This window comes from Balaenoptera borealis (genome assembly GCF_965194805.1).
Source record: "Balaenoptera borealis genome assembly, chromosome: 7".
Classification (NCBI taxonomy): Eukaryota; Metazoa; Chordata; class Mammalia; order Artiodactyla; family Balaenopteridae; genus Balaenoptera; species Balaenoptera borealis.
The window spans coordinates 124,917,184-124,940,970 of record NC_138864.1 but is presented as its reverse complement, the minus strand read 5'-3'; the positions used below and the strand labels follow the sequence as shown (position 1 = coordinate 124,940,970).

Genomic DNA, 23,787 nt, shown 5'->3' with positions numbered 1-23,787 from the left:
TTTCCATCTGCTCTTAACCCCGTAGGCTTCAGTGCAGGTGTTTGAATTGGGTCCAGATCCTCCTGACCTTCAGTCTGCTGACTCCTAGTGAATTTACTTTGTTAGTTTGTTTGGTTATAAGCGGTTTCAAGTTCAGTGTCAGCTTTCTCGGGAGGCCCCACCCCACTGTGGCTAGAGACAGGCTTTGTGATCCCAGATCTGGAAGAAGGAAAAATCTGTTCACTCTCTTTGGAAGCGCACCAGCAAGATATCACTTCAGCTCTGCTCCAGAAATGCTTTTTTTTTTGATGACATAGTTTATTGAACTCTGGGGGACATGACAACAGGGCAACACAGTTGAAAAACATAGCAACAGCTCAGGCACAGGATTGCTCAGCCTGACTTTGACAACCCTTCCAAGGCACGGTCCTTAGGATCGGCAGGCACCCCGTCGACAGCCCCCGGGTTCCTTCCAGGAACCCCAGAACTAGAGTGAGGTGTCTGGTGTGTCTAAGTGTCAGAACTTACCAAATGAAATACGGCCCTGCTGCTGGGTTCCATTTGCTCTTCTGTGCCAACCTGATGGTTCATCTTAGGTTCTGGACAGGTGGCCCATCCGTGCTGTCTGTGGACTGTGTGTGTGTGTGTGTGTGTGCATGGGCTCCCATCACAACTGGTAAGTACCCAGGGTGTTGCACACTTACGTTCATGCAGGTATAGACACGTGCAGGTATAGACACCTGTGTGTGTGCATGAACGTGAAAGCCTTTGCACTCGTATATGTCCGGATTTTAAACGCTGGTGTTTTGGCTCGTGAGCCTGCGCATATGCGGCCAGACTTGAATGAGAAGTGAGAAGGAACAGGTTTGTGGACAAGCATCGTTTTCTAGGTGGGAAAACTGAGGCCCAAAGAGCTGGGGCAGGAGTTGTGCCCAGGGCTGCAGACAGCGCCTCCTTGGCTGCAAACTAGGGTGAGAATTCCCCGCCCATGGCTCTGCCATACCTCCTGCCTTTACTAATATCCTTTGATTTCTTCTTTATATTTTCTTTCTTTTCTCTGGTCAGTCTCTGTAATTGGCGCATGACTGAAAAAAGTCCTTACATGTTTGATTCTTAAAAAAAAAAAAAAAAAAATTTTTTTTTGGTAGATTTTTTTAGGTAGATTTTGGTCCAGAGAGCACTGGGTGGGAGCTTGAGCACGACGTGTTCCCCTCCTAGAAGATTAGGAAATGACCTGATTAATGTGTCTGGCAGCTGCAAGTCTACAGACTTGGCACTGGGAGAACCCACTCTTTCTCTTGGTGACCTTGCCTCCAATTAAGTCCAGTGGGACATGTCCAGGGACCGTGCTTGCCCGGGACCGGGGAGACGGCTAAGGCTGCTCAGGCCCAGGGCACTGGGGGACAGGTGGGAGCCCACGGGGCTGGGCCTGGCAGAGCCACCGTGGCCAAGTGCAGGGGACACCAGGCCCTCTGTGGCCCAGGAAGCCGTGCCCGTGGGGATGGGAGGTGCCTCGGCGCCGCTGACCCCAGCCCGGGACACCGTGAAGGTGGAGTTGGCCTCCAGCCTTCTCCTCTGGGTCTGCGTTCAGTGTGTCATGATCGTCGCTTCTGGAAGTAGGGGAGCCACCTGGAGGGAGGGAGAACCAGCAGGTGAGGTTCAGCCCAAGCCTTCACAGGGTCCCTCCGTACTTCCCGTTCTAGCCCTGCCCTCACGGACATCTCCTCTCTGGTCTCCCCTTTCCCAGGAGACGTACCATTAGCGCCCCTTAAGCGCCGTTGCAGGAGCTGGAGGGCGGGTTGGGGGGAACCAAGGGCTCTGGTCCTGGGAAAGTCTCATGAGGATCAGCTTTGCAGCTTTAGCACCCCCCTCTCCCCCACCCCACCCCGCTCTCGGCTAGCCCAGAGAAACCCACAGAGAAAAAAAGATTCCTCTCTGCTCAGGCCCGCTCAGTGGGGGCCTTCTGAAGGCGGAGGGATAAAGAGAAGTTAGCTAGAAATAGCGATTAATAGGTCAGCAGCATCTTAAAGGGGAATGATAAAGGTGTTCGTGCTTAAAAGCTCACGGCCGACAGAGTGGGAAAAAGAGCCACATTTAGCCTTCAGAACCTTCTCCACTCTCTTCTTCTTTCTTCCCTCCTCCCATCTTTACAGTTGCCCCCCCTTCTCCAAATGGCTCTCATCGTTAAAAAAATACTTAATGCTTTGTGTATATGTTAATTCTACGTGGACTACTTCTGTATGATTATTAGCCGTCTCTCTGCTTCAGTTGTGAAGCGCTGTGGATGCTCTGAGAAGCTGGGGTGCAGATGCCAGATGCACGTCAGGAGCCTCGTCTGGGTACCCTCCCGGGTACCGTCGGCCACTCGCTCCCTGGGAGCTGCCTTGTTTTCCTCGCCTTTTTCTTCGATAATTATATCTTCCTACCCACTTTGTTCCTTTGCCTCTCATCACCCCTGAATTGGCGCCATCAGGAAACTGAAGGCCATTTGAAAACATTTGTGATATTATTTGAAAAACTCCAACTTTCTCCTTAATTAAAAGACAGTTGGTATCTCAGCCCCAGTTCTAAGGGGTGTACGCTCTCCTGTAACTTGGCAGGGGTGGAGGGGGCTGACACGAAGCCCTCCCACGCGGCCCTGGCTGGGAGCCGTGGATGTCACCCTTAGGTCACACCGTCTGTCTGTCTAACCTGTGCTCCCGTGGGGAGATGAGAGCCGGCCCTGGAGGGGTGCCCGGGGCAGGGCTGGGCTCAAAGGAGAGACGTTTGAGTCTAATTCAAACAAGTAGCCGCCTCAGATCTAAGCGCTGGCTGCTGGGTGGAGTGGCCCTTATTTCAAGGTGACCTTGCCTGGGACCCTCTTAGCTAAGGGACTGAGCTGGGCCCTTTCATATCAAAGAAACTGCTCCTCTCACTTCCTGCGGGGTTTCCACTGAGGGGCGATCCAGCTTCCAGCACCTGAACGCATGAGTCTCCCCATGGTCCCAAGGGAACTCGACCCAGGACCTGACAGCTGAAACCAGCCCAGCTGCCCAGAGACGTGCCCACCACCAGGGCACAGCGCCCTCCCACCTCGGAGCCCAAGGGGGCTGGGCAGGGGCCTGGGAGACTCACACACACTCCCGCTGCCCCCCCCCCGCCCGGGGCTGCAGGGACAGGCAGGCCAGCCATCCCAAGTGACAGGCCCTCCTTTTATTTCCATCCCCCTGAACCCCGCAGGCTTCCCACACTCTGTTCCGGTGACCTCAGCCCCGGGGGAGAAGCATCTCTCTTCTCTGCTGACTCATTCAAACGCACTGCCTTTCTCTTCGGGCGTCTGTCCGCATGGAAATGTCCCTTATCTAGCGGGCAGTCGCAAAGCAGAAATACGCGTGGCTGTGAGGTATGGGGGGACATCCCCTCACCCACCCCTCAGATGTGGGGTCTGAGGACATTTCCTATTTATTTTTAAAAGGGCTCCAGCTCCTGGGCCGAAAGTACTACCTAATCATCCGGTTTTGTGGCTGCTGCCATTGCCGACTGAAGGATCTGGAATTAGATCTATTTTAGCTTCTGCTGCTGTGGTCAGGACAGCTTGATCTCAGGACATCCACGAAGTGCCGTTTCTAACATCTTACAGACAAGATTTTGGCACTCTTACTGGGCTTGCAGACTTAGACCTGAGTGTTATAATATTAAGTGCCTCTGAAGGGGACAGAGAAGCCAAAGTAAACAAACTTTCTGAGGGCTTCCTGTTAGGGGTTGAACTGAACAATCAGATGTGTTGAAGTCCCGACCCTAGTACCTCAGAATTTGGTCTTATTTGGAAACAGGGTCTTTGCAGATGGAATTAGTCAAGATGAGATCACAGTGGAGCAGGGTAGGCCCCTAATCCCATATGACTGTGTCCTTATAAAAAGGGGAAATTTGGAGACAGGGGGACGCCGTGTGTAGATGGGAGCAGAGATGGGGGGAGGTGATGCATCCACAAGCCAACACCAGAGGCTAGGAAGCAGCCTGGACAAGATTCGATTCTCCCTCGGAGCCCCAGAAGGAGGCAACCCTGCCCCGACGCCTTGATCCTGGATTTCTGGCCTTTAGAGCTGTGACTCACTGCGTTTCTGTTGCTTGAAGCCACCGGGTGCAGTGCTTTGCCACGGCGGTCCCAGGAGGCTAACACATGGCCGTGGGGAAGGAGCTGCACTGGGGTCAGGACCGCTGCGTTCGGTGCTGACCCTCGGCCGCCCCCTCCACCCGCTCTGGGCCTCAGGAGAGTTTGCTAGGGTCCCTTCTGACCCTCGCGTCTAAGTTCCCGGAAGTAGAGGTGATGCTTGTCCCGCTGCTACCCCCCATCCATGCGGCTTAGAGACGGATCATCAGCCCTGAAGTCCTCCTGTCTGTGGACATCGCACGGTGCAGACAAGCTCTCCAGACTTGGTTGCATCCACTCCTAGGAAAGGGAAGACGGAAGTGCAATCTGCTCCGGGTCCCGGACCGGAAGGAATGGGTGGTAGGCCTGACTGACGGCAGCCTCGTGGGGCTCTGACAGTGACCTAGCTGGGGGTACTGGCTGGTGGGATGGGCGGGGCGCCCCAGAAACCTGCACTTGCCCCCTGGAAGTTGTCGACCTGCTCTGCAAATGATCCATGATGTCGGGATTAGGTAGAATCATGCTGGTAAGAGAGAGAGGTTTTCTACTCAGCTCACCAGAGTTGGAGACTAACAAGAGTCCCCGAGGACTGTCCCACCGTCAGCAAGGAAGGTCCCCAGAAGGTCATGGGGGATCAAAACTTGTGTAGGGGACAGAGGGGGCACCGGAAGACTCCTGAGTTCCGCGCACAGGGTTCTGTGGTCATTGAACCGGGAGGGAGCTGAGAACTGAGGTGGGTGCAGACGGCACCAGCTACGCTGAGCAAGGTCCTCACCCTCTCATCTTGGGTTCCTGTCCTGAGGGGAAGGTACTGGACTGGGACGGAGCACACATGTCCTACCAGCTCCACTGCCTCGACCTGGCCCCAGCTGCCACCATCTCTCGCTTGGACTGTAGCAGTAGCCTCCTTGCTGGTTTCTCAGCTTCCACTTTTTCACCCCAACAGTCTGCTCTCAACAGGGTGGCCAGAGTGATCGTGTTAAGATATATCGGATCATGTCATCCCCTGCTAGAACCTTCCAGTGGCTCCCTGTCATTTTCAGGGTTGAAGTCCTAGCCCTTCCAGGTCCAGAAGAGTCCAGAAGAGTGTAGTTTCACTACCTTTTTAACTCATCAACTACTTCAGCCACAAAGGCCACCGTGCTCTGCCATGGCTGCTGCCTCAGGGCCTTTGCACTGGCAGTTCTCCCTGCTGGAAAACTCATTCCTGCAAGAATCCACATGATGAAGTAAGGAAAAGGTCCGCTCTCTGACCGTAAGGGAAGGAAAACCCTCTCAGTGCCTCTCCCACAGTCACAGCCCATCTCCCCAGACACCCAACCCCTTTGTCCTTCAAGCATGTTTTGGTCTCCTGTTTTTCGTTTGCCCTCTGCCTGATGAGGGCTGTGGTTGGTGTATTCATTCAGTGCCTCCTTGATTGGCTCCAAGGACCTCAGCCGAGTTGGTGATATGCGGACCGCCCTTCTCTCAGGCTTCACCGAACCAGCCGCTGGGGGTGGTTATTGGCTAGCACGAGCAGACAGCACAGTTTCCAGGGTGAGGAGGGGGCCCGAGCGCGTAACACAAGCCCCGATGCAGACACGTGTGCCGTCTGCAGTGGATCTGGCGTGCTCAGGTGCACACAAATGTGCTTTTGTTAGGTGTCACCAAGTTTCCCTCCAGGAGGGTGGTACCGACTTCCGCGTCCCACAGCAGTGGGCGGGAGCGCCTGTTGCCGTTAGGCCTGCTGACAAAGGTGCGGGTGTGCCTCTTCATTTCTGCCACTCTGGTAGGTGAGAGATGGTCTCAGTATTGTTGCTGGTGGTGTAGTTTGGTTGCCATTAGTACACCTTCTCTCTCTCTCTTTTTATTTTTATTGGAGTATAGTTACTTTACAACGTTGTGTTAGTTTTACTGTACAGCAAAGTGAATCAGCTAGATGTATACGTACATCCCCTCTTTTCTGGATTTCCTTCTCATTTAGGTCACCGCGGAGCATTGAGTTCCCTGTGCTACACAGTAGGTTCTCATTAGTTAGCTATGTTACACACAGTATCCATAGCGTATATATGTCAATCCCAATCTCCCAATTCATCCCACTGCCCCCTTTCCCCCTTGGTATCCATACGTTTGTTCTTTACATCTGTGTCTCTATATCTCTTTCTTTTTAAAAATCTTTATTGACACATAATTCACGTAACAATTTACCCATTTAAAGTGTACAGTTCCGTGGTTTTTAGTATATTCACAGACTTGTGCCACCACCATCACAGTCAGTTCTAGAATATTTTCATCTCCCCCGAGAGAAACTCTTTACCCTTTAACTATCTCCTCTCTGTTCCCCCCATCCCCCTATCCCAGCCCTAAGGATGTTAAGGAACCACAAAACAACTGTCTCTATAGATTTTCCTCTTCTGAACTTCCACATAAATGGAATCACATAACAGCACGTGGTCTCTTGTGACTGGCTTCCTTCACTTGTGATAATGTTTTCAAGGTTCATCCATGTTCTAGTACAGTCGTCCCTCAGTTTCCACAGGGGGACTGGTTCCAGGACCCCCTTCGGATACCAAAGTCTTTGGATGTTCAAGTCCCTTATATAAAATGGAGTAGTATTTGCGTGTAACCTGTGCATGTCCTCCCATATACTAGAGATGATACTTACAATACCTGATATAACATAAATGCTATGTAAATGAATGCGCAAATTCAAGTTTTGCTTTCTGGAGCTTGAATTTTTTTTTCCGAATACTTTCAATCCGCCGCTGGTTGAATTTGTGAATGTGCAGCTGGGGATATGGAGGGCCGACTGTATGTATCTCTATTTCTTTCCTTTTATGGCTAAACACTATTACAGTGTATGAATGATATACACATCATTTTGTTTATCCATTCACCAGTTAAAGGACATCTGAGCTGTTTCTGCCTTTTGGCTGTTAGGAGTAATGCTGCTATAAACATTCATGTATAAGTTTCTGTGTGGACTTATGTTTTCATTTCTTGGATTTATACCCAGGAATGGAATTGGTGCTCATATAGTAACTCTGGGCTAACCATCTTACATTCCCACCGTCAGTGTATGAGGGTTCCAACTTCTCCACATCCTCACCAACACTTACTGTCTGTCTGTTCATTCTAACCATCCTAGTGGGTGAGAAGTGGCATCTCATTGTGGGATTTTTCTTTTTTTTTTTTTTGGCTGCATGGGGTCTTAGTTGCTGTGCACAGGCTTTCTCTAGTTGCGGCAAGTGGGGGCTTCTCTTCATTGAGGTGCACAGGCTTCTCATTGCGGTGGCTTCTCTTGTTGCCGAGCATGGGCTCTAGGCACGTGGGCTTCCGTAGTTGTGGCTCACGGGTTCTAGAGCACAGGCTCAGTAGTTGTGGCACATGGGCTTAGTTGCTCTGCGGCAAGTGGGATCTTCCCGAACCAGGGCTCGAACCCGTGTCCCCTGCATTGGCAGGCGGATTCTTAACCACTGGACCACCAGGGAAGTCCTCATTGTGGTTTTGATTTGCACTTCCCTAATGACTAATGTTGTCAAGTATCTTTTCATGTGCTTTTTAGACATTTGTAAATCTTCCTTGGAGAAATATCTATTCATATCTTTGCCTGTTTTTAAGTTGGGTTGTCTTTTCATTATTAAGAGTTCTTTATATATTCTGGATACAAGTCCCTTATTAGATATTATATGATTTGCAAATATTTTTTTTCCATTCTGTAGGTTGTCTTTTCACTTTTTTGGTGGTGTCTTTTGAAGCAGGCAAGTTTTTAATTTTGATGAAGTCCAGTTCTATCTGTTTTTTTCCTTTGTTGCCTATGCTTTTGGTGTCATATCTAAGAATCCTCAGAACACTTCAGAACACACCAAGTGAACTCATATGTTGGTAGTTTCATATTAGTATTTTAATGAAGCCAAAGGCCCTTAAAGGAGGGTATTTCCTTTACCAGATTTTCTAGCATTGTCGTCTCAGTGAGATGGGCTTTTGGGGTCATTTTCTTTTTTCATGCATTAGACTAGTCATTCTATCTTTCAGCAAGTCTTTTCTGAGCATCTACTCAGGGTCTGTACTAGATCAGGTGAATCAAATGTCAGCCCCGCTTTCAAGGAGAGCCCCACCCCATTTGTTGGCTGGGCTACTTGCTGAAGGAATTGGTGGTGCCCAGAGCCCCGGAAACCACTCGAGATTCCTCCTTTGTTCCAAGGTGAGCTCAAATCCCAGGCTCATGTTGAACCGGATCGTTACACTCTGGCATTTTCTGGGCAGGATGCGAAGAAAGGGAAGTAGGGTGAGTCAGGTCCATCACATCTGCTGCACACCTGGAACCCAGCACAGCCCGAGGTGCATCTGAGGAAACGTAGCACCGGCCTGGTTGCCCTGGGGTCCCCTGGGGCTGCCCGCAGGGACGAGCAGGGGCTGGCGTTTGCAGCCGTGCCAGAAGAGGCTACAGCAACCCAGGTTCTACCTAAGGCCCTCTCAAGACATTTCTGTTGGAACGTGTGTTCGGAAAAGCTGTGCTTCTACCCAGGAACTGGTTTATTTTCTCTTTCTGTAAAACGAGCAGCCTGTAACCCATTGTGGTTTATTTTTCTTGGTCTGCAGCAGTGGTTCTCAACTGCACGTTAGACTCACCTGAGGGTCATTTAAGACTCCCAGGACCCAGCTGCACCCTAAATCAATTACATGAGAAACTCTGAGACCAGGCATTGGGGTTTTGTTGTTTTTTAATTACCCAGGTGATGTGCATTTGACGTTGAGAGCCAGTGGGCTACAGGAAGTTTGGAACCAAATGCCCAACCTGACTTTAGTTTCCTCCGGCATACCTGCTTTCTCTGGTTTCAGTTTTCCATCTTAAATTGTTTCTGATCCTGATTTCTGTTGGCTGATGGGCAGTGAAGGTAGCCTTTGGCTTAACCATAGCCTTTCCTGGCTACAGTCTCTGCCATGATGTACGTTTGTGATGTTAGGAAAACATTCTGCTGAATGAATGGATGAGTGAATACAGTAATGAAAAAGCAGGAGGCTAAATGGCGTTGCAGTGGGGTTTTGTTTATCTCCAAAGTGGTGTTTTATGAAAAGCAGGTTCGATTAGAGGAAGAAGAAGAGATACATGGAGAATGTTATAGAAATTCTAAAGGGGCCTCCTTGACCTCCTCAGTATGTTTGGGAATGTGGTGACTCTGGTATTTAGGTTTAATTTCACTTTAAAAGTTCTGTTTTCACTTATAGTCATTACTTTTTCTCGATAAACACAAATCCCTAGCTTTCTTCTTATTCAATGATTAGGGTAAATTTTTACCTTAGAAATGAAACAAAGAGAGAGGAAGGGAAAGCGGGGAGGGGATTTCCTTAGCCACCCGAGAGCTGGGAAATGGAAAGAGGAAATGGGTGACATTAACAGAGCTGGAAGAGGGGAGAGACAGAGAAAGAGGGCGTGGATGGGTGTGGGAGGCTAAGCCGGGGGTGGTGGTTGCCCAGATGTGCACGCGATCTCCCGGGGCAGGGGCAGCAGGAGGGGTCAGCTACCTTTTAGGGTGACCAGCTGTCCCGGTTTGCCTGGGACTGAAGGGTTTCTAGAGACATGGTACTTTCTGTTTTAAAACCAGGACAGTTCTGGGCAAACCAAGACTAGTTGGTCCCCCTAACTGTTGGCTGAGGACCTACTAGTTGCTTCGTTTTTCATTTTTGTTTGGAGGCAGTTGGGGGCAGGAGAGCGCAGGGCAGGAGTCCCAGGTGGGACAGGAAGTGTGGCCTGGCTACTAGTGGCAAGGACTTGAAGCTCCAGTGTCTGCAGTTCTGAGATACCTTTACCTAACGCATCTGTTCTAAGGAAGGGATACACCAAACAGTGTGGAGGGTGGAAAGTGAAAGCACTGAGGTCCCGAGGAGGCCCACAGAGAGAGCAGGGCAGGAAGCAGGGAGGCAGCAGGCTTGGGTCTTTTAGGCAAAAATCCTGTCTCGAACGTGTTCTTCCCCCTAGACGAGGACTTGCTTGGAGGGCGGACTTTGCCCTCCCTCTTCGTGTCCTTATTGCCCGTGTGCCTGGTACAGAAGTGTCCAGTACGTCTTTGTTAAGTCCAGCCAGGTGGAGGCCCGCGTTGGGGTGTCTGGCATAGACATTAAGGGTTATGGGTATTTACAGAAAGATCGGCATAACCTTACTTAAGATATCATTGAGGATACAACACATACAAAGTATTAATACTTAGAGAATAATATGGAATAAATTTGTTGAAGAAAACCAAAGCACCATGTTATGTTTGGGTTCAGGGCTTACTCTCAGAGGACGAGTCAAGCCAAATCGATTCAGATGGCAGAGCAGGGCGAGTAAACCAAGTAAACAACTTTTTAAATCACAGTAAGTTGTACTGAGATTTTTATAGGGATAGGGAGTAGATGCCAAAAAACAGAGTGTGTTGGCCAGGTTACCCTGGGGTAGCAGATGACCCCAATCCCAGCCCTGAGTAGTGGCGGAAGTGTGTTTCTCTCTCATCTGTGTGTCCGTCACGGGCAGCTGTGACGTCCTGTTTGTTCTGGGAACCCAGGCTGAAGGAGCAGGTCCTATCCGAGTCCTTGTCCCAGGGATAAGAGAGGGTATCAGAACTCAGGAAAGCTCAGCAGTTTGGGGAATTCAGTGGAAGGCCCCCCAGGACCTACCTGCCCCGGTATCCTCGACACCACCTTTGTATTAAATGACAGCTTTAGTAAGTGGCAGCTCGTCTTCAAGGCATGAGGACGGGACTAACAGTAAAGCCAGCCATGCCAGGCCTGCGCATGAGTGGTCACTGAGTCATGGCAGGGCCCTGAGGCCGAAGTAGTCCTTTTACAGAGGGAGGGGCTCTGGGCCAGGTTAAGTAACTCACTTTAGGTCACAGAACCAGAGAGTGGGGGACAGATTCAAACTCGGATCCTAAAGCCAGTGGGTCCCCAGCCCTCACCTCCATCCCCCTTCCTCCCTCCCCCCTCCCTCCCTCCCCCCTCCCCTTCCTCCCTCCCCCCTTCCCCTCCTTCCCCTCCCCCTTCCTCCCTCCCCCTCCCCCCTTCCTCCCTCCCCCCTCCCCCCTTCCCCCCTCCCCCCCCTTCCCCTCCTTCCCCCCACCCCTTGCAGCTGCCTGGTACAGTGCTGACTCGTGTTTAAATAACTAGGTTATATTCTGGTTGAGAAGATAAGGAAGCCAGTCACAAAATACCACATGGTGAATGATTCCGTTTATAAGAAGTGTTTAGAAGGGGTAAATCCACAGATGTAGAAAGTCGATCAGTGGTTGCCAGGGGCTGGGGGAAGAGAGGGGCGTGGGAAGTGACCACTAGTAGACACGGGGTTTCTTTTGGGAGTGATGAAACTGCTCTAAAATTGATTGTGTTGATGGTTACACAGTAGGTCTGTGAAATACTAAAACAGTTCATTAATGCACTTTAAGTGGGTTAACTGTATGGTATGTGAATTCTATCTTGATAAAGCTGTTAAAAAAAGAAAGAAAAAGCAAGTGGGTGAGTTTCCTGGGGCTACCATAACAAAGCACCACAAACTGGGGGCCTTGGAACAGCAGACATTTATTGTCTCCCTGATCTGGGGTCAAAAGTCTAAAATCAAGGTGTGGGCAGGGCTGTGCTGGGGAGGGTCTGTTCCAGGCCTCGCTCCTTGGTTTGTGGCTGGTCATCTTCTCTCTCTCTACGTGTCTGCATCTGTGTTCAAATTCCCCCCTTTTTATAAGGACACCATCATATTAAACTAGGGCTCACCCTAATGCCCTCACCTTAACTTGATTACTTCTGTAAAGGCCCTATTTCCAAATAAGGTCATGTTCTGCGGTCCTGGGGGTTAGGGCTCCCACACATTTTTGGGGCGTGGGGACACAATTCAACCCATAACAGCAAGGAAGAGTACTTATATAATACATACCTATATAATACATACCTATAGAGTGCCTATATATTACATTCTTCTTTTTTCATTTTTATTTATTTTTTTGTTGTTGCCAATGATAAGTTTAATCTTTCAAGTGAAAATTAGAATTTTGGTAAACACATATCCACCACTGTGAATTTGACATTTTCCCAATCGTTAAAGATATTTCTAGGGCTTCCCTGGTGGTGCAGTGGTTATAACGAGTCTGCCTGCCAATGCAGGGGACACGGGTTCGAGCCCTGGTCTGGGAAGATCCCACATGCTGCGGAGCAACTAAGCCCGTGTGCCACAGCTACTGAGCCTGCGCTCTAGAGCCCGTGAGTCCCAACTACTGAGACTGCGAGCCACAACTACTGAAGCCCGTGCACCTAGAGCCCGTGCTGTGCAACAAAGAGAAGCCACCGCAATGAGAAGCTCATGCACCGCAATGAAGCGTAGTCCCCGCTTGCCACAACCAGAGAAAAACCCATGTGCCGCAATGAAGACCCAACGCAGCCAAAAATAAATAAATTTATTTTAAAAAAAAAACTACTACTTGTCGAATCTTGATGTACTAGCAAAGAAGAATATACACAATTTTCTGAGAGACTTCTTTTAAAATTATTAAACATTTTATAGGTTTCAGCTTAAGTTTTAGTGTTGATTCGATTTTCAGAAAAAGATTAATTGATAGGGAATCTGTGTAGCCAACAGATCTGGATACACGAACCTTCCTGTTCTTGCATCTCTCACAGGGATGTCTGCAGGCAGGGGCCCGGGCGGGGGCGGGGGGGCCTGTAGAAAAGCAGCATCCGGTTTAAAAGGACGAGGGAAGGCATCTTTGTCAGTAGGCACAGGAAGATGAGTCCAGCTTGTCTAAGAGAGGACATGCTTGGGGACCGCTGTTATAGAGGGCAGCCTGGAGAAAAAAATTGTTTCGTGCCCCAGTGTAATTTCTGTTGGTTTCAATTAAATCAGGAAGACTAGGGCTTGTTAAGCACCATCCCGGCCTTCCATCCACCACCTGGGCAGCCCAGAGCCTTCTGTTCCTCGGTGCCTTTGAGGTGATTTTAGGTCACAGGCTTTCAGAACTGGAGCACCTGCCTGAGCCTAGCCAAGCTCAGCCCGTCAGCACTCGGCTGTTGTTGAACCAAGCCTGGCTTCCAGCTTCAATGGAAGATCTAGTTGCCAGAGCCTTCCAGAGCCTTCCAGAGCCTTGGCAGCATGTCCCGGGACCAAAAGGGGAGCCTTACCAAATGCAAGGGCCCTCCAGTGCCTCTTTATTCACTTGCTCCTTCTTCTTTCTCAAACTCTCAGCCTCAACCTTAATCCTTTCACAAAGCTCTTTTTTTTTTTTTTTTTTTACAACTTTCTTCCAAAGCAGCCGCGTCCTTCTGACAAGTGCTATGGCGGCTGCTGTCTACACCGCACGAGGTACTGCACTGACCCTCCGCCTGCTTGTTCCTTGTCTCCACGACCTTCCTCCCGGCCAGGACTGAAGTCCACGAGGTTGGGGGGCTTGTCTTCTACGTCTCTTGGGTCCCAGGAACGCAGCATGAGGCTGGTACATGTTTGGGGGTCCCCTGGATATTTGTTGTTAGGAGAGGGACCTCCAAGAGATAGAGCAAGAGCTGTGGTGGACGGCGGAGACCCCGCACAGACCGAGGGGGCCTTGTGAAGGGGCAAGGCCATCCTGTGTGTTTCACTGCAAAGTCAAAGAGGAAAACGGGGGCTTCCCAAGTGCCACCCTGCTCCCGTGAAGATGAGTGCCCTGACCTCCCGGATCACGGGGCCCCCGCGTCTCAGGTCTGAGGACCTTGCTCCTTGGTCGGCATTGACCCTGGATGAGACATTCAGGTAGAGACTTGCAGTGTTCAGAATCGCGGGGGCTCCCCGGAGCCTCGGGCTGGGGCCTAAAAAGTTAACAGGATGGAAGCCAGAGGAACCCATGCCGGTGGGAGAGGGAGGCTTTGTTGGTTTTTTTTCTTTTTCTTTGTTTTTATTGAAGTATAGTTGATATGCAATATTATATTAGTTTGATAATTATACCGCAGGTACATGGTACGTAAGAGGAGGAAGTCTTTTTGGCGGCTGGGGCTGGGGTGGGTTCAGAGAAGACCCTACTAGGAGGAGAGACCCGTGTAGGCTTTGAGAGGCAAATACCTAAGCATGTGTAGCTTATTTACCCCCAATCCATCTGTGCTCCTTTGTGTGCCTCATCTTTTTGGCTGCCGGCAGGAATGGCAAATCCTTCCCCTTCGACCCTGTTCTCTGCACCTTCCACAGCTGGGCTTGTTTGGACTGAAGTTGGGGAAAGGCCACTGCAGGGCCATGTGAACAAACCCAGCTTTCCAGCAGGCGGGGCTAAGTTCCTCCTTGTCAGGTGCAGGGGGTCAAAATCAAGATCACCTGGGTCCTGGTCCTGGTCCTCTCGGCACCCGGCCAGGTGGCCTCGGGCAAGTCACTGCCCAGTTGGTCGCATGTGATTTAGAGCTCATATATGTATCAGTTATTTGACAGTGGTAATTCCGTAACTGGGCAGGTGACGTGCTCCAAACACAAACGCTGTAACACACGTGTGTACGGTCAGTGCGCTTCCTTGGAGGAGCTCAAGGACCCTGCTCGACATTCACGGCTCGGGGGAGCTTGTGGCCTGGGAACAGTCTCCACACGTGGGGCCCCAGGGAGTAAGTCTCTTAAGACCTTTGAGGGTCCAGGACGTGGCTGGTAAAGATGGAGAAGCTGTTACCCTTTGGGATGGGAGTTGGCTTGTTTCTGGTTCCTCTCCGTTAAAATCAGGGCATGAGGTCCCACTGATTCCAAAAGTCTAGAGCTGCTAGTTCTGCCTGAATGGAGGTATCCAGTGAGTGGCTGGGTGGCAAAGGAATCTAAGCCAATTTGGCACGTTAGCGAACACCTGGGTGCTTTGGTAACTATCGGAGGCCTCCGGTACTGGAGGTGGATGAGGCCATGTGTCCCCCCACCTCCCCTACCCTGACAACCACGGTACCAGGTGATACGTTCCACTGAAAGGAGATCTCAGACCAGAGTTGGCTAAACCCCTACGGATGATTTTAGGTGGCAGGTACAACCTGTTGTAGCTCAGAGGAAGGCTTGCTGCCCTTCAGCAGGTTCTCTCTGAGCAGAACCCAGAGGTATCCTTGGGGCGGGACTGGCCGACATAAGAGCAGAGTTCAGCATCAGGTCCTCTGAGGTGGAAGATGCCGGACAGAAGGCATCCCGGCCTCGAGGGCCGCAGCGGGTGCTGCCAGGCTGGCTGGATTCTCTAACCGCTTTTTTCCAGGCTGCTGCAGCCTGTGCCATCCTCCTGAGCCAGCCCTTCCTTGACACAACTCATCTTGCCAATGAAAAGGAGCTTTAACATTTCTTGAACTGATCAAGATGTTCTCTGCCACAGATTTCAATAAGGAATGTTCCAGGTGCCAAGTTGCCCTCTTCCGCATGTTGATTCCCAACTGGGATATTTTATTTATTTATTTTTTGAAGTATAGTTGATTTAAAATGTTTCAGGTATACAATAAAGTGATTCATTTTATATACGTATATTCTTTTTCAGGTTCTTTCCATTATAGGCTTTTACAAGACATTGAATATAGTTTCTCTGTGCTCTACAGTAGGTTATTGTTGTTTATCTATTTTATATATGAGTGTGTATCTGTTAACCCCAAATTCTCAATTTATTCCCTCCTCCGCTTTCCCCTTTGGTAACCATAAGTTTGTTTTAATCCCAAATTCTCAATTTATCCCTTCTCCACTTTACCCTTTGGTAACCATAAGTTTGTTTTCTGTGTCTGTGAGTCTGTCTCTGGTAAGAAGTTCATTTGTATCATTTTTTAGATTCCACATGTAAGTGATATCATATGGTATTTGTCTTTGTCTGACTTACTCCACTAAGTATGATAATCTCTAGGTCCATCCATGTAGCTGCAAATGGCATTATTTCATTCTTTTTTATGGCTGAGTAATATTCCATTGTATATCTATACCACATCTTCTTTATCCATTCATTGGTTGATGGACATTTAGGTTGCTTCCATGTCTTGGCTATTGTAAACAGTGCTGCTGTGAACATAGGGGTTGCATGTATCTTTTCGAATTAGAGTTTTCTCCAGATATATGCCCAGGAGTGGGATTGCTGGATCCTATGGTAACTCTATTTTTAGTTTTTTAAGGAACCTCCATACTGTTCTCCATAGTGGCTGCACCAATTTACATTCCCACCGACAGTGTAGGAGGGTTCCCTTTTCTCCACACCTTCTCCAGAATTTATTATTTGTAGACTTTTTGATCATGGCCATTCTGACCAGTGTGAAGTGGTACCTCATTGTAGTGCTGATTTGCATTTCTCTAATGATTTACGATGTTGAGCATCTTTTCATGTGCCTGTTGGCCATCTGTATGTCTTATTTGGAGAAATGTCTATTTAGGTCTTCTGCCCATTTTTGATTGGCCAACTGGGATATCTTAGAGGCCACCAAACTGCCGCTGCCCTAACGTATTGCGTAGTGAGTGGATACAGGCGCGCTGGCCTCAAGCTGTTTGTAGAAAGGGGATTCCAAAGTCAAGTGCCACAGCCACCCACATCCCTGCTTGACCTGGAACATCTTAGATGCTGTTGCCAATGGATGGTCAAGCCAACGCCAGGCCAACGCCACGCCATGCCCCCTCTTCCGGACTGCCCAGCTTCCAAGTGAAATACAAGTGCAGCTCGTGCAGCCAGGAGCCAGACCCTGGGCCCAGGGGGATCCTCTTGTTTGGCTTTCCCATGCACAGAACCGGTGGCCCCAGGATTGCTGACTGAGTACGTGGACAGGACCGACTGCCTCCAAAAGGAAGCAGGACAAAGGCTTTCCTTAGCGGCTGCTGTCAGTCTGCACGTGCCTCGCGGGTGTGACACGCAGGCCCGGTGCCGTGACTGATCTGGACGCTCCGTGAGGGGTGTGCTTACCCTCCTGCAGTGGCGCCTTGTCACAGGAATGAGGTTGGCACGCAGCGTTTGGGTTTGGGGCTCACGGCTGAAGATGGTGCGGGACTTGGCAAAGGGCTCGTGCTAGATTCCTGGACCGCTAAGGCTCTAACCCTGGTCTGTCGCACAGGGGCCGGGTGGAGGCACGCTTACTCACGTGTGACATGTGTTTCTAGTCTTCTATGTCACTTACAGAGCGAGGTGATACTGTGCACGGTGTGCGATTTTCCTGCCACACCTCCCACGTCACTGGAATTCTTTGACGTCTCCGCTGTGATTTCCTGACAGCACAGCGTGGGGCTCTGTCCGAGCCTCCATGACAAGACCTCCCCGCTCCTTGCGCACTCGGGTGGCATCTGGGCCTCCTCATTGCTGCAGACTCTCTTTGTGCAGAAAGCTTTGTTTGCAGTTCGGATTTTCTTTAGGGCCAAGCCCCGAAAAGGGGAATTACCAACTTTGAGAGTGCAAGCACATTCCTCTTATTTTTAATTACACAAGTAATAAGCCTGTGCCACAGAAAACCCAGAAGATACAAATAAGCAAAAGTAAATAGATAAAAGGGGGTGGGGTGTGAACCTGTCAGAACTGGAGGGAAATGCACCTGTGATTGGGTCCCCGCGTTGCAACTGGTTTGTCTGTAACCCTGGCGACTTAGCCTCTCTGAACTACAATTTCCTTATTCATACAATAGATAGTATTTTACCCATTTACCTACTGTGCAGGTTGAGATAGTGTATGTAAATGCCAGCACGAAAAATACACTCAAGAAATCAATTCCACGAGAAAGGCTGGGTCATAACCTACAGATGCCTGCGAAGCCTGTTGAGGGGAGGGGGACCCATGAGAACCCTGGGTGACAGTTCAGCACAAGCCCACAAGGTGAGAAGGTTGGATAGCTGTGGACCTGGCTCCTGTGGGCCTGGTACAGCACCCTGAAGAATTTGGGTTTGTTCTGTAGGTGATATGGAACTAGTGTTTTAGTTTTTGTTTTATTTTGGTTTTGCTTTGTCATTTTGAATCTGGTGAGGGTGCTGAGAGTAATGGTTGGAAAGCAGTGTTTAGGAAGATTAATTGTGGGCCGGCGAATCGGGGGGGGGATGGGCCACAGGCAGGAATATCCCCGAGACCAGTGGTAGGGCCAACAATGGTCTTCCGGCTTTGCTGACATCTGTGATCTCCTGGGGCTCCTCCTCCAAGAGTGCTGACCCTCCACCCTCTCAGGAGAGTAGGTGAAAAAGCTCAGAGCCTGAAGAGGAGATGTGAGCCTTTAAGGGTCAGTGGAGATTTTGGAAGCGAGAACACACGCAGGAGAAGACGTTGGCCATGTTCGTGGTGGTAGCTTGGCAGCCGGAGCACAGTGTTTTGTGCTTCTCCATCTCTAATGAATAGTACCGGGTACCTGAGACCTGGGCCTGCTGGCGGTCAGAACTGCAGAAAGTCACTCGCGCCCCATAAGTCATTCGCAGGCGCTTGTCTCTAAGTGTAGCAGACCTTGGACCACTTTGGCTGGGGGAGCCCGTTTCCCTGGCATGGCCAGCTATTCCAAGCAAAACTAATTAGGCTTTTTGCCTCAAGCTTGTTTGTATTGCTTTGGAATAAAGCCCTCAGAAAATAAAACAAGCCCAGCTAACCCAGCAAGGCTAGTTCCAGAACCAGCTGGAGAAACTATTGTGATTGGCTGGGGTCCCCGGTGGACCCCTCGTTCCTGCGCCCAGGGTGTGGCTGGCGCCAGCTTTTTGCCAAACCGTGAGTTCACGCTAGCACTGCCCTCTGGTCCCAGAATAATCCCTCACATCCCAAGCCGATGCTTATTTTTGTCCAAATGCTTGCTCATCCGTTTTCCCAACAGCAGCCCTGGGAGATGTACAGAGCAAGCGTGTCTCACTCAGGCTATTTCCTCAGAGGAAGGACTAAGGTTCAGAGAAGTGGACCTGGGCTGCTGTCGCAGAATGTTCGTGTTTAGGTCTGAGAGGACCCAGAGGTATTTCAGGTGACACCAGGGTGACTGCCTCCAGGAAAAAGTTTATCATGGGGCTCCCGCGCCACGCAGGGGAAGCACAGGGTGGGTGAGGGGGCAGGAGGAGCAGGGGAAGATGTGGTTTCTGTGGGAAGGAACAGGCGAGGCAGCTGAGCAGGCATAGGATTGGTGAGTTTGCATAATCTCAGCTCTGGGGGCTCTGGGTGCAGGGGCCACCCCTGGTCGTCTGGTCCATGGAGGGGTGAGAGCCGGATGGAAGAGGTGAGGGGCTGTGGGCTCTGCATCTGCTGGTTTTCATGAGAAAGGTATGCTCCCAGGGGAGCAGTGTACTGTCTCTAGGGATTGGCGAGCCCTGGGAGGGCAGTCCCTCCAGGGTCAGTGAGGCCTCAGACGTCAGCGTCAGAATTACAGGAAATGGGACAAGGTTGATACAGGCAGGGACGATGTCGCCTTCTGGATGTTTGTTTGCAGGTGGTCTGGTCAGGGTTGAGGGTCTGGGGTTTCAAATGGGAATTTGATCAGCAGAGCCTTTTGGAAGGGCCTCAGCCATCATTCTTGCCAGAGAGAAAGCGGCATTCTCTGTGTTCCAAGAGCAGGGAACCCCAGGGAGTCCAGGTCTCTGAAGCCATCGTGCTGCTTCCCTCCGAAGGGAGATGGGGACCTGCGCTGGCAGAGGACTTGGAGCTCAGATGCCATCGGCTGTGGCATCATCAGCCTCCCCCGCCTGCATTTGTCCTGCTGCCTTTCTAAAAGACCTTGCTGGGCCCTCCCTCCTGCTCCCTTGCCTGTGTAGTAAGGAGTTGCTTCCCCGGCAGCCCCTGACACGGTGGTAAGGACAGTTTGCTGCAGTCCCGTCAATGAGGGGATCTGCCCGTGCACTGCCTGCGTCGCGAGCTCCGGCCAGCAAGGCTGCCGCCTGCGCCGTCTCAGGCCAGCCCGTGCTGCTGCCATCGCTTGTTGCGCTGCTTTGGGGACTGGGAACACACCCAGCCCGGTCCCCATCTGTTGCAGACGTGCGGCGGCGGCGGCGGCTCGGAGAGCAGCTGAACCCTAGAAATCGCCTGTGCTGAGGGGGCTGGGAAACCCTCCCTCTCTCGGGGACCTTTGGAGCGAGCAAGGCGGCAGGATTTTTCAGAGCCGGGGGCGCTGTGTCTCCCCCATCACTTGTGAGCCAGCGCTTCCCAGCCCTGCACTTCTGATGAGCACCGGGGAAGAGGAGACCTCCAGGACCACTTGGGGCTGAGTAAGCAGACCTCCCGGAGCTGGATTTCCGCATGCATGGTGATTGTACGTTGTGGGGGGGGGGGCGGGGAGGGGGGAGCTCTGTTCTCTCATGATGCTTTGTCTCCTCCGTATGCGAGACGGATGCTGAATCCTCGCTTTGTTCCTCGGGAGCCTCTTGTTCAATTAAACACGTCCAGGCCGAACCGAATGTTTCTTCCCCTACCTGGGTGCTGTGTGTTCTCTCCTTACGTAACTTTTTCTTGGTGGTTCAGAGAATCACTCGTGAAGGTGGCATGTACGTGCGTGGGCGCATTCATCTCCGTTCCCCGTCTGAGTTCAGTCCCCCCTCCCCCTCCCACCCACCTGAGTGCGAGGTCTCCCCACACAACCCCCCCACCTGCCTGAAAGTTCCCTCGCTGAAATCTTCGAGTCTGACGTTCCCTGCTTTTCCTCCCCCTTCCCTGAGTCATCACTGATTGAATCTGTCCCAAACGGAAAGGATCTGGATGCTCCAGGGACCCCTGGGCATGGCCCCGCGGTCCCTGGGAAGGCCCTGGACCACAGACTCGCCTTGGCTGGTCTCCTGCCCTGGGAGGGTGAGCTATCGAAAGCGTGCTTGTTGCTTTGAACTTCTGGGAAATGCATTGAAGAAACAGAAAACAGGAGGAGGGTGGGGAAGGACAGGAAGGGGAGGAAGAGAGGATGGGAGATGTCCTCACCCAGGACTGAGCTCAGGCTGGTCTGTTGTCTGCGGGAAGGAGGAGGGTGGAGACTGAGAACCAGAAGCCTGAACTGGCGCGCGGGTCCGCAGAGCCGCAAGTGGAGCCGCGGGCTGGACGGGGCTGGACCCGGAGACGTGGCCCAGGCTCGACCTCCGCTGGCACTGGTGCGCGCTGCTTTGAGCAAGCCACATCGGTTTTTCCCTGGGGGTTTCTTCCCCCTGCGGTCCCCTCCTATAAGCCAGGGGCTGCACTAGTTATGAGTGGTGAGAACTTGAGCTTAGAGTCCGTGATTGCTGGTATTTGAGTCCTGGTGATTGGGAGAGATGGGTGGGGATGGAGTGGGGGTTATAATAGAATGAAGCTTGATCCTGTGCTTCTGAATTTACAGTCTAGTGGGGAGAAAAGAGACTGTGAGACGATTCAAGACTTGGGGGCTGTGAGGAGTCAAGCCCTGGATCGTGGCAGACTCTAGGGGATGAAAGACAGGTCCTTGGGGTTGGTCGGGGGCAGTCGGGAGAGGGCTGTGCAGAGGAGCTGGGACTCGGCAGGCGCCCCCTGGGCCTGGGGCGCAATGGGGTGCAGCAGAGGGCTCTGCCTGGAGGCTTACGTGTGAGAGCAGGGGGTACCCCAAAGCATAAACGGTGGGGGGACTCTCAGGTGCTGTTAGGTGTGACGAGGTAAGAGGCCTGCAGGAGCTGAGGGCAGGGGGTGGAGGGTCAGCACATGAAGCTTCGTGGACATGGGAGAGACACAGGCAGTGAGCTTGAACCAGCCTCCGTGGGCTCCGCTGACCTATCAGCCAGGTGACCCCTCGCCCTGAAAACAGCCCAGGGAGGCCTGGTCACCCGGCCTCTCAGGACCAGGCTCCTTACCTCTCTAGCTGCTTCCCCAGTTTGCATGGAAACTTCCAAGGGCTCCATCAGTCTAAGGTGGGGTGTTCTGTTTTTGTTTTTGTTTTTACCCACTAGTAAGCCTATGAGACAGGCGTAAGCTCCTTTTTATAGAAGAGGAAACGGAAGGTTAAAAGGTTAAATTCATTCAGGGAAAATAACTGAAAATCTAGGCTATTTAAGGTTCTTAATCTTCTTGCCTCACCTAAAGTCACAAGGGTTGAACTGGGAAGAGAAACCAGGTATCCTGAGGCCCGACTCCCTCTTTATTGAGGAGTTGGGTGGGGGAAGGGGGCTGGGAGACTGAGGATGGGTGGGGGGAACCTCATCCCAGGCCGTGGGCTCCTCTTCAGGGCTGGTCCCCAGGCTGGTATTAAAATCAACTCTTCAGTGAAACAATCTCTTGAGTCCTACATGCCAGGCACTGGCCGTTCCAGGATGAGAAAGACATGTGGTCTTGACGTCATCAATTAATGGTGCTGAATAGCCAGGGATCCCTGGAACAGAGGTGTGAATTTTGGGTTCTCATTGCGGCTCAGCTGTTTCTGATTTTTGGGTTTTTTTGAGCAAACACAGTTTTTATTTTATTTATTTTTGGCTGTGTTGGGTCTTCATTGCTGTGCGCGGGCTTTCTCTAGTTGCGGCGAGCGGGGGCTGCTCTTCGTTGCAGTGCATGGGCTTCTCATTACGGTGGCTTCTCTTGCTGCGGAGCACGGGCTCTAGGCGCGCAGGCTTCAGTAGTTGCGGCATGCGGGCTCAGTAGTTGTGGCGCACGGGCTTAGTTGCTCCGCAGCATGTGGGATCTTCCCGGACCAGGGCTCGAACCTGTGTCCCCTGCATTGGCAGGCGGATTCTTAACCACTGCGCCACCAGGGAAGTCCCAAACACAGTTTTTAAAATTGAGATGCAATTGACATACATTGTATTAGTTTCAGGGGTACAGCGTAACGATTCAGTATTTGTATATAATGTGAAACGATCATCACAATAGTAAACATCCATCACCATCATAGTTACAAAAAGATTATTTTCTTGTGATGAGAACTTTTAAGATCTACTCTCTTAGCAACTTTCAAATGTGCGGTACAGTGTTATTAACTATATTGACTCAGCTGTTAGCTAATGGAATCCTTCTTGGATTTTTCCAGCCCCTCACTGCTTTCCTTCAAATGACAGAAACCTTTTTCTTCCTTTGAAAGTATTCCAGGGACCTCCCTGGCAGTCCAGTAGGTAGGTCCCAATGCAGAGGGCACGTGTTCGATCCCTGGTTGGGGAACTAAGATCCCGCATGCCACGTGACGGGGGAAAAAAAAAAATGTATTCCAGTCTCTCCTATCCCAAGATGCCCATCCCCTCCACCAAACCCCTTTAGCGCTTCCTCATATGCTGCCCATGGGCTAATATAATTTAATGCCTATTCTTTTTGTTTTTTGCATTATTTTGTATTAAGTCGTGTTCATTTAGTTCTCATAGATTGATAACTCCCTGTGGTCAGTTGCCCCCCACCCCTGGCACTGCATGGATCCTGTGGCCAATGTCTGGTCATGAAAACACGCATCTCAGCTCTCATCATGGGTGGTGACTTCAAGAAAGCAAGGCAGGACCTACAGGCAAGTGGCTTGCCGGAGGCTCTAGCTTCCCCACCTCCTTCAGCCCTTGTGTCTGCCTGGACCAGACTTCTTTCCCAGAGCGTGACTTAAGGTCCTAGAGCCCTAAAGCGGTTTAATGACAGACTGCAGAGCTCTCGCCTTGATGACTAAAATTTCAGTTTTGAGAGGGGTGTGATCAATTTCCTCTTTAACCTCAGAGCCCTTCGGCCCTGGGCTTGGGAGTTGGACTTGAGTCTGAATCTGTGTCCTACTCCTTACCAGCTGGGGACCCAGGCAAATTATTCCATCTTTCTGAACCTGATTTTTCTTCTAAAAATGGAGATAACAATAACTCAATAACCACTGGGTTGGATGAGACCAGTTGACGAAGGGCCAGTTCCGGGCACGTAATAGATGCTCAG

At 51.0% G+C, this 23,787-nt stretch overlaps 1 protein-coding gene across 6 annotated transcripts in view; it reads left to right on the top strand.

Annotated features, from left to right (window-relative positions):
- PRKAG2 (protein kinase AMP-activated non-catalytic subunit gamma 2) overlaps positions 1-23,787 on the top strand; it is a 282,829-nt gene that overhangs the window by 28,336 nt on the left and 230,706 nt on the right. The window contains exon 1 of one of the 6 annotated variants that reach the window (XM_082398970.1): positions 20,212-20,227. The exons of the other annotated variants lie outside the window; for them this stretch is intronic. Within the exon in view, the coding sequence (XP_082255096.1) occupies positions 20,219-20,227 (9 nt within the window). The 5' untranslated portion in view covers positions 20,212-20,218. Of the gene's footprint in view, positions 1-20,211; positions 20,228-23,787 lie in introns of those variants that run through there. 6 annotated transcript variants of the gene reach the window in all.